This window comes from Cyprinodon variegatus, unplaced genomic scaffold (genome assembly GCF_000732505.1).
Source record: "Cyprinodon variegatus isolate N-32 unplaced genomic scaffold, C_variegatus-1.0 Scaffold188, whole genome shotgun sequence".
NCBI lineage: Eukaryota > Metazoa > Chordata > Actinopteri > Cyprinodontiformes > Cyprinodontidae > Cyprinodon > Cyprinodon variegatus.
The window spans coordinates 566,191-580,883 of record NW_015150641.1 but is presented as its reverse complement, the minus strand read 5'-3'; the positions used below and the strand labels follow the sequence as shown (position 1 = coordinate 580,883).

Genomic DNA, 14,693 nt, shown 5'->3' with positions numbered 1-14,693 from the left:
TGTTTGGCTGCACAGTGTCATGATAGGAGAGGTCTATCAAAATTATTGAAATTAATAAAAAAAAATAAAATAAATAAATCCAACATTTCTAGAGATTGTTTAGCTGTCTTAAAGTTAACGTAACTTTAAGTAACTATGACCGCCAACATTGATTATGGGGTTTTAAGAAAACTGGGATCCTCTTCTTTTCCGCTATTCCAAAGCACGTGGATCCCTCCCTGATGCTGACAGTTGCCCTCGCGCATGCGCATTGGGATGAAGGGAATTTTCAACAGCTGAGGAGGCGTACCTAGCTAGAGGGGCTAACACTTTAAGGTAAGCTACACAGGTATACCTGTGTTTCTGTGGGAAAAGAAAGCGGGTTATCCGGATAGAAGCCTGTTTAGTCTAACTTACGTATTTGCTGTTATATAAGGCCATTGTGTTTAAAAAAATGTCTCTAAACCAGGCAAGGATCATGGTTACGATGGAACGCCCTGATAGCTAAAAGCAAACGTTAGCTAGGTAGCTGTGATGAATGGGCGTTCGCTGCTTCGTTCAGTTTCGGGTCTTCTCGGTTAGTATTTTGGGGTTGATATGGAAAATGTGTGAAAACGTTGCTGTGATGATTTATTTCTGTACATTGAAGTGCGGCTAATGATGCTGTCGCAGCTGATATACGCAGTGAAAAAGGAAGTGCTTGCTAGCTCGCTACATGGTTCTCACTGGGTTTGTAATGGAACAGGAAAAGCCAGATTCGCAAAGAACGGAAACCACATCCTATTGTCAGGAGAAAAAATAGAAAAACTGTATAATACAATAACTACACATCAAAAAAATGTTTTGGGGGGGTAAGGAATTGTTAGGCAAAGCTAAGCTGCACCTTACACATTTTACATTTCATATTCTCCACCTTAAATGTTTTTATCCATACAGTGACTATCCTTGCATCAGTCACGGTTATAAACAAGAAAACAATTAATGTGGGTTGAGTTTAACAACATCTAGGTACCCACACAGTGCATCCTGACATCCCACTCAAACTACGGATAGGCACAGAATGCATTTCACTGCCTCTCTCACGATCCTCTGTCCTATCTACATTATTACAAATTAAGAACAGACACTGATTGATTCATGATTTAATTTATTTATTTTTTCTAAACCAAGCTTTTGACAGTATGATCACTTAGAGCCAAATTCAGAGGTGGCAAACTGTACTTCTCTGTTCCATCCCACAAAACTTTGGCACCGCTTTTGTCCTCTACTGATAAAGTTTTTAAACTGTGGGAAGGTTTGGACCCAAATTTGCCTTTAAAACCATGAAACTGTTGATTGGTTTATGACTCTATGTAACAACCTTGTATTTCGCCAGCAGCAAGATGACCTTTCCTTATTTGTTAAGAGCAATAAAAATGCCTTTTTTTTTGATGATCGTTCCATGTATTTTTACAGGTTGGAGATTGGCGAGAAAGAACCCTTCTGTTGACAATGGCTCTTCAAGATGATTGACCTCAAACCACATTAATCTTACTCTTATTTAACAGAGCAAATATCCTCATTTTCTAAATTGGTTTGTGTTGCACTGACCTGTTTGTCTGGAAACAAGTTATGCTTTGAGACGAAGAAGAGATGTCCATACAAAGACAACCGTACAAGATACTGCATTGCTCCACCAACTGGGGGAGGGGTTGTGTTTAGATGATGGACTACTGAGTCCATCTGTTCTCCTTTCTCCAAAACATAGCAATTTAGCATGAGTCAATGTACCAAAGTCAGTTATTCTTGCCGGAAATGGGGCTCGAATGTGGCATCCAAATTCAAGGTGTGCCTAAAGGGCTAAGGCTCTCTGTAACTTTTGAATGATAGTCTGTTGCAAATAATGGATGCCAAGTTAAGAGAGGACCTGTTTCGGAGGTATGTGACTGCACTGGAAAAGCGTCTGGAGGGGGGATATACGGGGAATGGCACAACACTGGACAGAGACAAAAACAGACACAAGGAAAGCGAGGCCCTGCTCTCCACGGCCACGGCTCTGCTCGGAGCCTATCAGCCTGATCCTGGACAACGATTCCGCATGGTGCGTTTCTACGAGATGGTGGAGAACTCTCTCCGATGCCAGAGAGGAGGCAGCCTGAAGAGCCTGGAGAGGGCCTTCCAAACTCTAGAAACCATCTGCACTAATCTCCTGCTCTTCCCTTGGAAAAAAGAGTTCCGATGTATAAAGGTGAGTGTAGTTTACTGTGGTAATGAGTTTAGAGGTGCAAAGGTTTTATTTTATATCAAAGATGCCATAAAATCATTTTATATCGGCTTACAGGAATGTTTCTGAGCTACACATTAAACATTAACAAACAACAAGGTCACACATTGGTAGAGGCTCTTATTTTAGCCTAAAATAGTTTCATGATTCTTAGACTTCTTTTCTGATCTTTTTCATGGTTATTTATGATCTCATAATGTCACTTGTTACATATTGGCTTGTTTTTTCAAAAAGGGTTTAAACCTAGACTGTTGTTGTGTCTGTGTGAAGAGTATGTGGATCTGTGTATAAGGAGGAAAAGAACCATGACACATTAATGTTTTTCAATTATAGAAGTGAGATTAAGCCTGAATGTGTGTAGTTGTTTTCTTCTTGAAGAGTCACCATAGTGGTCATCTTTAGCTGCCAGTGTCCAAATATAAAAAAAAAAAACCCTAAGTATTTTGCAAAGAAATGTAACTTATCTGTCACATTTAAACAGATTCTGTTTTTATCTGACATTTTGAAATGGTGACATGTTAAAGATTTACTCAGTTTCCTCCTAAACAGACTAAACTTGGTATCCTGAGCCTTTGAAGGACCTTTCTTTGGAAATAGAAAATGATAAAGTTTATTACATATGATGTTTACATGAATATGCAATAATCAATTTGATAAATTTCAACAAAATATTTTTTTGTTAGAAATTATTGTTATGCATGTTTAGAATGTCTTTGTGTTATTTCTAACATATAAAATATTATATGATTTATACATTTTTAGACTGAGATGTATTTATCTTTACAATATCGGGAACAGTTGTCTCTCCTACCTTTATAAACATGGCGAGGACATTACAAAACAGCCATCATGAGTTGATGTCTATTTTAGGTGAATGCATTGTTTTTTTTTTTAACAGATTTTATTTTCTCTTCTAGACCTTCACTGGCCCATATGTGTACCATCTGCAGTCTGCCATTTCTGATGCTGAACTCCGAACACTAATGCGTACCATTGGATATACCTGTGACCCTGATTCCCAGTTCCGTTTGCTGGACCACCCGGGCGACTCGGATCATCTCCGCCAGTTAGCCTTTGAGCTGTTCTTGGCCCAGGCAGAGTGTCGTCTTCTCGGGGAGGTTGTGGCTCTCGCCCGCGGTGCAGCCTCGGAGCTCGAAGCGCTGGAACTCCGCCGGGGTTGTAGAGACGATGCTGCTGGCTGCGCCGAGGCACTGCGCAGACGCGACAGCCTTGGGGCAGATATTTCTCGCTTGTCTGTTCGACCACTGGATATAGAAAGGCCTCATACCCACCACCTGAGACGAAGCAGCCGCCCATCCAAGTCTGTGGATGTTACGGATGGCGCAGGTCACTGGCATCCCGCTATTAACAAGCCTGTTTTGAAGGCGTCATTGAGCCTTAGGAAGGAGCCTTTATTTGTAGATGCAGAGGAGGATATGAAGGATGAGATCATCAGGCCCAGCACCTCTGCATCCTTTTTCTCTATCGCAGCTCCCCCTTCCTACAGCCCCGTTGCAGACTTTTTCCCAATGCAGTCACCTCCGCCAGTTGACCCATACGCATCGTACCATATGTCGTCCTTGGACGACATCGACTTGTACACCGAGAGAGGTGGCGTTGGAACAGTAGGAAGGCAAACTCCATCTCGACCACCATCTAGAGAGCCCCGTGAGGCCAGGGATAGCTGGCTACTGAAAGCTCACGGTAGTGTGAAGTGTCAGGGTTGTGGACTGGCATGTTCCACAATGGCGTCCTGTCAGAGGTGCGACATGATTCTTTGCTCTGCTTGCCATGACGTAGACCCATCCCCCTGTTGTGGCCTCCAGGAATATCACCCCAAATCCCCACGCCCCCTTGACGGATACATTCCTGTGAAGGAAAAGTTGTCAGTCTACTCAAATGCTCAATCACACCCCCATCTCCATCCGCACCCCCTAACCCTAACCCACTCTCATCCCCATCCTCACCCCCAGATGTTGGAAAAACCCCTCATGCCCACCAAACTGTTCCCTAGCAAGTCAGTTGCTATGACAACGCCAAAGGCAGGGAGCACAGAGCGTATAAGCATTGGGGGCTCACGATGCGGGTTTTGCAACAAGCCAGGTGCAACACACACCTGCGTAAACTGCTCTAAGGTGTCTTGTGACTCTTGCATGGGGTTATATGCGAAAGATATGTGCACACGAAAGAATCCTCAGCACAACTTTGTGCCCAACCATCAACTCAACTTCAAATCTGGCACCATATCACACTTGGTGTACCGATGAAACAGTCCAGTCCTTATATCCAATGTAGTTTTGCACTATTGATTCGCCTTAGCTTAAATAGTTAATTCTTTGGTTTCTGTGTTGATCTGCTGGTTGCTTCTTGAACCTGTACATTTCCACTCCCTGACAGTAGGCCTGTGGAATACACATGGATAGAAACATATCATTATCTCTGCTCTCTGCTAGGCATGGGCCGGTGTGAGATTCTCATGATTTGATTGAAAAAAAAATTGATCCTCTGAAGATTTCACCAGTTAAAACAGAAGCATTAGATCAATCTGTAGGAACAGAACTAAGGAAATTCCCTTTGTAGTTATAAAATCTCTTTTAAACTCCTTATAACCCATTACCTGTAACCGGCCCATGCCTACTCTCTGCCTTGTAAAGCTGCAAGCATTTTCCCTGATTCTCATCAGTTTAAACAGCTCATATGCTTTTGGGCATCTTGTTTTTTTTGCGTTTCCTGTTGTTCTCAGATTTTTATTCTTTTCAAGGCGAAAACTGGACAAAGTGGCTAAATTACATCTCATTCTAAATAAAATCCATGCTAATGAACACTATATTCTTCGCCGAACTTCTCATCTAAAAGTTCTTCTAATATATGAATATATAAATAAATAGAAACACTATATATTTATGTATGATTGTGTGTATGTATGTGTAGAAAAGACCTCTGAGCTTGCCTAATAGTAAAATATGTTTTAGAAAACTTGAAAAATGTTGGAAAAAAAGTTAACACTGGAAGTCATTAACTCTGTTCTCTCTAGGACAATGTGAGACTGTTCAATGGGCCTGAGATCTGCCGTTGGCATTCTCTGATGTGCGTCGTACATATGTTGGAATAGAGTGGAAGATATCCTAAAGAAACAAATATATTTAAAATATTCCTTGTAAATTTTACCCTGAAATATTTGTGATTTTTGTATTTTCATGGCTCAGTTTTAAAAGCTGCTGTGAAGTAGAGAAGTTAAAGATGTTTGGCACTAATTTCTGTCAGACAGTTGGGAGTCAGTTACAAGTCGTGTCCCGTTCATTAATACACCCAAACCGCACATATTTCATCAGGGGGTTCACGGGAAATCTAATGCTGGTTAAAGACGTTAAATATTGGTTGGTTTTAGGCAGTATGAAGATTTATGCTCCTCAATGGTTTGTCTACCTCGATTGAACATCAGCTTTCATGCAGTTGGACATTATGGATTCTACTTAGCCTCAACATCCACAGGGGGAAAAAACGAAGAACAAATCATTGAATTAGTAAATTGTAACTGAGTAGTTATGTTTTAACCTCTGAAAAATGTACAACAATGTATAAGCATTTATTCAGAATAAGCTGAATAATTAACAAAACAAAACCTGTAAATTGTAAACCTATAAAGATGCTTCTTTCCATTTAAAAAGAAAGTAGCAAAGCCTACCGGTAAAACATTTTTCCTGATGCAGCTTAGAGCAGCACTGTCACCATCTCAGAGTTGTGGTGAATTTAGACTTGGATTGCCTTCTTTTGCTGACATATTTAACACTGATAGCTTTGCAAATAAGTAAGTAATTAGATTTTAACTAAACTGCTTTTTTTAGATGCACCAATCAATGGTAAGACACTGGAACTTAAACAACTTTCCCTTGATTATTTTGGTGATCAGATGATCAATTCAGTTTATGAACACATAAGCATGTAGCTTCATACATAAAGGATAGGCATTAATTCTTACATTAATGAGGTTAATTTAATTCCTGTATTTTTTGTTGGTTGTAAAACTATTTCCTTTGTGAAAAAACCTGATGATGATTTTTATACATCAAGAAAATTGAAATTTACTCAAAGAAAACTGAAAATCTATATTAGGAAAAGGCTGATTTGTGCATCTCACAATTTATGATATATGTTTTGTACTGACATTTTTACCATTGAGCACACCATGTGTATTGCAAGTTTACATTAATTTGGGTTCTTGAAATCTCTCCCTTTGCTGTAAAACACTCAGAGCTGCGCCAGATCTGTTGTTACATAGCTGGGTGGCGGAGGTATACTGCCTAGGTTTAAACATTAGCCCATACTTTAATGGGTATCTGTAGTGTTTACTCTTGTTCTCCATATTCAAAATCTATAGTTACCAAGGGCTAATTTTCAGTCACTTCTCATAAGAAAATTAGTCTGAATCATTTTGAAGGACTTCTTGGCTGTTTGAGCCTTTATGTGCTGTCAGGATTAACCTCTGAATGCCTTAAGACTGTATAGCTCTCTTATCAGATAAATTTCAATTTATTTTTTAATGTTATCAAAGCTATGTTTTAGCAATCAGTTATTCAGAATAATTATTGAATCATCTGGCTCCAAATGTAAAACTCATTTCTGCAACCTAGAAAATATGAATTAGAATATCAGAAACAGAGATATTTTTTAATTGCATCTTAAACTTTTAAAAAAAAGAATATTGTACACTTGTAATTATATGTCTAAGAAGTTAAATTTGTTTTCTCTTTAAATGTTTAAAAAACTGACATTGGATTTGGGAAGGATTGTCTAATGTTAAGCATTTTCTTCTCGACAAACCCGAAGTCATGTGTTGTCTTTATGCATATTAAAACAGATAAAGGGACGTTTTGATATCCATTTGATGTAGAATGAAGGCTTTTTTTAGAGATGTGGATATTAGCGAAACTCGTGTGTCAAAGAGTCTTGTGACCTTTGGGGGGAAATGTGCAATTTGTTTTTCATCCAGCCAAGCCTTTTGAAATGTTTCAGCGTTGTATTTTTGTAGCTTTGTTTGCAGTTCATAACCAGCATCAACAAGGACTTTCAGAATCATTGAGCCATGTGTCCAGAGTGATCATTTTGCCAAATGAAGAACAACTCTGTCTCTGGAGTGAAAATAAATACATTGTATGGCTTATCTTGATGTGAAGCTAATGAAACATATAAATCTGTTATTTTTCTTTTATTTTTTTTTTTAGTTTTTGTTTGTAGATGTTAGGCTTTTTAAAAAGCCTAAGAAGAACATCATCAACATAGCCACTTGCACTCCATTTGATGTGGCTCTGACTGTAAACAATAGACTGATGACTTGTGTTGGTCACTACAAAGGGCTTAATGGTCTTGATGGCTGCCTTTAGATTAGTGGGCCCTATTTCAAAGTTTAAATGAGAAACTGACTGTGGAGTTTACATTCATAGATTATCAAATACTTTTTGGAAAGACATCTTAATGTAATACATCAATCTCTTACAATATGACTGGTCTGATGTACACCAAAATACTCAAGACATTGTGTAAGATGATATTGCCCTTACCTTTTGTGTGATTATTAATACTGGTGGTGTAGTTAGGTTGCTTCATTCCCAGTTCCCGTAGCCTTTCTCCTGGCATGCTCTGTTCAGAACCGTTCCCAAACACCCACCCACCTTGGCAAGGTTCACCGCACGACGTGGGGGTATGTGACTTAAGATCAGTTTATGGACATAAACGGGGTAGAAAGGGAAAATAGCCAAAACTGTTAATTGGTGAATATTATATATATGTATAAATATATACATACCTATATATATGAAAATATACATGTAAATGAGATTTTATAAAATAATTTAAAGAATAAAATCCTAAAAAAGTTTTTCCTGTGGTTGAGACCTTTCTTTGTGGTGGTTTGTGCATATTCTTATTTATGTAGATTTAGTCAATTGTCTTTAGGGGATCAGCACCAAATAAAGTTATAGTTGGTGCCAATGCTGTCCAATAAAGCTGGTTGGGGAGGTAATGGCCAGTTTGTTTGTAGGACAAAAAAAAAGAGAACCGGATGAGAAGCAAGAAAACATCTTAATGTTCATCTTTATGTCACTTGAGTGAAATTCTGCCCCATTCGGGCTTTTTGCCTCCTTTACCTTTAGAGAAAACACTAGAAATGGGAGGCGGTACATATAAACCTGTTAAAATCTTCACATTATCAGACTCAATCTTATTAAATTTTACATAAATCTTATGCTTTTGGAGGGAAAAAAAGCAAAAAATTGTCTCTAAAATACTATTATTAGCTACCCAAATCCAGTTAAGTGTATTGTAGCATGAAATTGAAGATGAAATCAAAGAAAAGTCCCAAACCTTAAAGATGGGACGCCCCGAGGACACTATCTTCACCATGAATTACTGCACAGATTTTCAGAGTAAAGCAGTTAACCAGCATCCCTATGTTTCAATGAGTTGCCATCTGTTACTTGTTTCTACATTTGACCACCAGATGGTGCTAGATAACAAACTAAGTTTTTCTTTAGAAACTTCAGTTGTTAAATGTTTTAAACTGATCACTTTGCATAAATATAAATGTTAAAGAGGACTAATGTTCATTCACAAGTTTAAGAAAAATACATGCTCAGACGTAACCTTGATCAGGTAAAATATTTTTCTATAAAAATTCTTCATTAGGTAATTTTGTACACATTCAGCATTTGCATGTTGTATTTTTTATTGACTCCAGCAGGGGCTTTTTAGGATCAACTCATGCTTTGGATCATCTTACACAACTATTTTTCCATATATTTCCATATGTGGGATTAAGGGTGTTGCTCAGGAACTCCACTCTGGGTTCCTGAGCAACACCCTTAACCCCACACTGCTCCCTGGGTGCCACACAATGGCAGCCCCCTGCTCCCCGAGGGGATGGGTCAAATACACAGGTAAATTTAATGAAAGTTCAATTATTATTATATGGGGATATTTAGCAAAGAACTGGAGTATGGAATGTAAACCAACTGCAATAGCTCCATCAACTGAGAACCATAATGAACCTGCTTCCAGCAAACGCTTCGAATAGCAGTAGAGGTTTTCGGCATGAGGTTATAACAGCAGCGATGGTTGTTACTGAGATCACTGTAGGGACCGAGATGCTGAACGAGTATGAGCAGTGTCCTTGCATCATCCTTTCCTCTGGGACATGTCAGAAGTGTACTGAGTAACAGACCTTACATGCCTTTAGGGAGTTAGAGAAGCAATGGGAAGAGAACACTACATTGCTGCTGGACAAAGAGACGAGGATTTAAGGCACATGTCAGCCTTTAAAAGTATCGGCCATCAGGATAAGCTAAGATCAGAGAATAAAGTCATGATATAAATACCTAGTTGTTTACAAAACATAAGTATTTGTGTGCATTTCACATCTGAGTAGAAGTGAAAACATTTTATTTTATAGTTATTTAATCAAATTATCCTGTGACGGTGCTGGCATTTAAACCATTGTCGCAGCCATTAGAATGATTTAATTATAAAGGGGGTCTTTTATTACATTTAATTAAGGACAATATGCACATATTTTCATGGGTGTAGTATATTTTCTTGCAGAGGTATTTATAACTCTTTAAAGTTTTCACATTTTGTTATAATCCAGTTAGTGTTTGACATGTTTTGGTTGAAATGCAAGAAAGAAGAAATACAGTAAAAACCTGTTGATGAACTGCTGCCATACTTATTCCCTCAGTATTTCTGTCTCCTGTTGTCCTTGAAACTGCAGAAAATGAAAAAAATATTAATCATGAAATAGTGATGTTTTCTAAATGTGCCCAGATCCAAGCCTCTCTTTCACAATTACCCAAGGTTAAACTCTGTGCATTGTACTCAAATCTTGACAACCATTTTTCCTCCTGTCCCTCAAGCAGTAATTTTATAAGATCAAAGAACAACAAATGTAAGTTATAAATTCTACTGAGCTTAGCAGTTATTATTTACCACCAAACAGCTGTGCACATTATAAAGCTTTTTGAACAAAGGATGGCCAATAATGTAAGGCCAGTAATGTTTTGTTTGTTTGTTTGAATTTTCAATTTTTGGGGTATCTGGTAGACAAAAAAGCATCTTAACTCTCCCTTTTGGATGTAATATTTTCCCTTTCTTGTTTTGGATCATATATCTGGTGGAGATATATATAAAAAAAAATACCCATCGTCATTTCACATCTGGTAACTTAAGAGAATATAGCTTTTAGCAGCAATGACAAATAAACTTTATAATTTGTATCTCTGTAACGTCTTTAAAAGTTTCTCAGAGCATTAGGAATAAAGAAAGAATTTTGTTGACTGGCAAAGTATGAGCAGCAGGTAGGATGAGAAAGCATGTTTGCCCAGTGTTACATTTTCAGAAATAAGCCAGCTCTTTATTAGCAGGGATATTTTTTCAAGGTTGGGTTAGGATTGCTTGAAAGCATGTTTGTTTTGGGACATTATTTCACCATGAAAAAAATATGACTTATAAAAGCATTTCAACATAAAAAGGAAAAAGAAGGGAAAGAAAGTAGGAGCATAAAATGTTCCACTACACAGGCTTATGTACTTGGCCTGTTTTATCACTCAGGACTTACAGTGAGGAATATATGTATTTAAACACCCTGCTATTTTGCAAGTTCTCCCACTTAGAAATCATGGAGGGGTCTGAAATTGTCATCTTACGTTCATGTCAAGTTTGAGAGACATAATCTAAAAAAAAAAAGAAGATAACATGTGTTTGAACACCTGAGAATATCAATGTTAAAATTTGGTACAGTAGCCTTTGTTTGCAATTACAGAGGTCAGAAGTTTACTGTAGTTTTTCATCAGGTTTGTGCACGCTGCTGGAGGGATTTTGGCCCACTCCTCCACATAGATATTTTCTAGATCAGGCATCCCCAAACTCGGTCCTCAAGGCCCCCTGTCCTGCAGGTTTTAGAGGTTTCTCTGCTTCAGCACAGCTGGTTATAATGATTGCAGTAGACCAAAAGCCTGTTAATCAGCTTTCAATTAAAATCAGCTGTGCTGGAGCAAGGAAACCTCTAAAACCTGCAGGACAGGGGGCCTTGAGGACCGAGTTTGGGGATGCCTGTTCTAGATCTGTCACGTTTTTGGGCTGTTGCTGAGAAACACAGAGTCTGAGCTCCCTCCAAATATTCTCTATTGGGTTTAGGTCTAGATACTGGCTAAGCCAGGCTAGAACCTTGATACGCTTCTTAAAGAGCCAGTCATAGGTTATCCTGGCTGTGTGCTTCAGGTAATTGTCATGTTGAAAGACCCAGCCTCAACCTATCTTCAATGCACTAACTGAGGGAAGGATGTTGTTCCCCAAAATATTGCAATACATGGCCCCGGTCATTCTCTCCTTAATACTGTGCAGTCCCCCTGTACAATGTTCAGAAAAGCATCATGCTTTGCACCCCCATAGCATGATGCTACCACCCCCATGCTTCAGAGCAGTTGTTTTTGGGATGGTAGTCTTCATTCTTCTTCCTCCAAACAAAATTGGTGGAATTATGACCAAAAAAGTTCTATTTTGTTCTCATCTGACCACATGACTTTCTCCCATCACTCATCTGGATCACCCAAATGGAAATTGGCAAACTTGAGACAGGCTTTGACATGGGCTGGTTTAAGAAGGGGAACCTTCCGTGCCATACATGATTTCAAACCATGACAACTTAGTGTATTACCAACAGTAACCTTGGAAATGGTGGTCCCAGCTCTTTTCAGGTCATTAACCAGCTCCTCCCGTGTAGTTCTAGGCTGATTTCTCACCTTTCTTAGGATCATTGAGAACCCACGAGGTGAGATGTTGCATGGAGCCCCAGTCCGAGGGAGATTGACAGTCATGTTTAGCTTCTTCTATTTTCTAATGATTCTCCTACAGTGGACTTTTTCTCATCAAGCTGCTTGGCAATTTCCCCGTAGTCCTTTCCAGCCTTGTGGAGGTGAACAATTTTGTCTCTAGTCTCTTTGGACAGCTCTTTGGTCTTGGCCATGTTAGTAGATGGATTCTTATTTATAGTATGGGGTGGACAGGTGTCTTTATGTGGCTAACGACCTCAAACAGGTGTATCTAAGTTGGATAATAAATGGAGTGAGGGTAGACATCTAGAAGGCTGACTAACGGGTCTTTGAGGGTCAGAATCTAGCTGATAGATGGGTGTTCAAATACTTATTCACAGCTATATAATACAAATAGTTAATCAAGCATTTATTGTGATTTCTGTTTTTTTTTTTAAGTAACTACCTAGAGATTCAGTTTAAAAATTGTGTTCTTTGTATAGCAACCTATGGCCAAAGAACAAATGCAAAACTCTTTTCTCTCCTGCATTGTACTCGTACTTGACAAGGTTTTTTCTTTTTTATTTGGTAACTATTTTCATCTTATGCGGAATTGCCATTGGTGTCTGAGATGAGCTAGAGTATCCACAAAATCAATCTTGAATGTAACGATTCGATTGTTATCTCTTAGCTACGACATGTTATCAGGCAGGTTCTGTTTAAGGGATTTCTTGATTTAACCCGTCTAAAATGTTCAAGTCTGATTCCACTTATTGAAATAATCTCAGCTTTCCTAAGAAGTATTCATGGTTGAGGGTAATTATATTTTTATGCAGAGACGTGTGTTTAGATAACTTTTTTCTTTAAAAAAAAACATGGTTAAAAAATAAATGGTTATAGACTTATAAAGATACCACAACTATGTTGTACACTCAGCACTACTTAGGAAGGTAAAAAAAAAAAGTTCTGCAGCACCAACAAAGCTATCTAGATTAGTTACCCAGGGAACAATGGAGATTCACAGGACACAGGAGGGAAAGTAGACATTAGCTATTAGACTGCTGAAAACATCCTGCCATGCTGCATCTCATGTTGGTGCAGCAAGTGTTGTTTAAATAACAAGACAACAACAGATAATAATTGGGGTCTGATTCTCTACTCAGAGCCTTTTTTAAAGAAATGTATTTAAGAAGAAAGCCCTTTGTGTTGCAAGACATCCTTCTTTCTCTCCACAGTAGACTTCATAAGGCTCCTGCCAGTTTTAAGACAATGAAGCTACACTGAATCAAGAATAGCCAGAATGTCCAATTTTTTAAAGTTGACATTGAAATAGCTTACCTCCCAGTAACATGCATTTTCTAATGCAGTTATTTGGAAAAAGAACATAAAAAAACATCAACCTAAAGGAAAAAATAAGAGCTGAACAAACTACTATAAAAGGAAATATTTTTTGGAAGAATGCAAATGATACTACACTTCCCTTTAGTATCAAACATAGATAACCCTTTTATCAAGTAAGAAAACAAACAAAAAAAACAATCAATCTGCTTTAATTGTATAAAAGATGTAGAGAAAAATAAAAAGCTCAAAAGGTTGCAGTAAAATAAGAAATGAAAGGCTGCATTCCTATTAAAATGAACATCTTTGCATTGTCCCTGCCTTATTTTCTGAGCTGCAGTCTTTCTCTGACCATGGGAAGGTGTTAGTCATATTTCCTTTACATTGTGTCATTGTGACAGTTTTTCATTGATTGACCTCGGCAATAGAAAAAGTAAAATGTTATGTTAATTCATGTTCCCAAGTAAGCTGTCCAAGAAAAGTTACAGTTGTCTTTGTGTCGTTTTGAACCTTGCTTTGAAATCACAATCACAGAGTTAATTACACATCAAAAATAACTGAAACTTTTCATTTCTATTCCGGATTTATCATTGGCAGAAAAAAAAAACAAGAAGTGGTCTTCTTCAGCAGATTTAGCTGCCTGTACACTGTCTGGATTTGACAGCCAAGGTAGTTGCACAAAAGATGACGGTGTCAGTTAATGCAGAAATGTAGAGAATCTCACCACCCAACTGTAACAATATTGCCACCTCGTTAGTATGTGTGCAGTTTTTCAATCCTACACCAAAAAAAAAATAAAAAAATGTTCTTGTAATCGATATGGTTAATGGCCTAAACCCATTAAGCACATTCGACAGGAGACTCAAAAGGTCTTTACACTTCATTCAGTCATCATTCTCAAAGTAAGGGTGACACAGCTGCCCTGGGGTATACTGACAGAAGCGGGGCTGCCATACACAGACGTCACTGGGCCCTCTGACCACTACCATGAGAAATGCAGGCAAGATTCTTGCCCAAGGACAGAGTAACTATGATAGATGGAGTTGGATTTCAAACCAGTAGTAAAAACTTCTCCTTCCTACATCATTGCTAGCAACTGAGACTGCTCAGAGCACAGGCGTAACTTTCTGAAGGACTAGTGTGGACATGTCCCCACCAATAACTTCCGCCATTTTCCCCCTTTTCCGCTCATTTACTTTAGCCAAAGGTAACAGAGGTTGGTTGTAGCTATCCGTGTTTAGAGCATTTTGAGTCAGTTTGTGTTTTTCCCTTTCTCATGCTTCTGTAACATGTAACATCATTGGATCTGTCGCTTT

General features: G+C 38.4%; 1 protein-coding gene across 1 annotated transcript; it reads left to right on the top strand.

Moving 5' to 3' along the window:
• The first annotated feature begins 202 nt into the window (after positions 1 to 202).
• spata2 (spermatogenesis associated 2) lies at positions 203 to 8,071 on the top strand. The gene is made up of 3 exons (XM_015379282.1): positions 203 to 315; positions 1,435 to 2,206; positions 3,160 to 8,071. Exons 2-3 carry the CDS (start codon positions 1,862 to 1,864, stop codon positions 4,507 to 4,509), a joined length of 1,695 nt encoding a protein of 564 aa, XP_015234768.1. The 5' UTR covers positions 203 to 315; positions 1,435 to 1,861; the 3' UTR covers positions 4,510 to 8,071.
• The last annotated feature ends 6,622 nt before the right edge of the window (positions 8,072 to 14,693 follow it).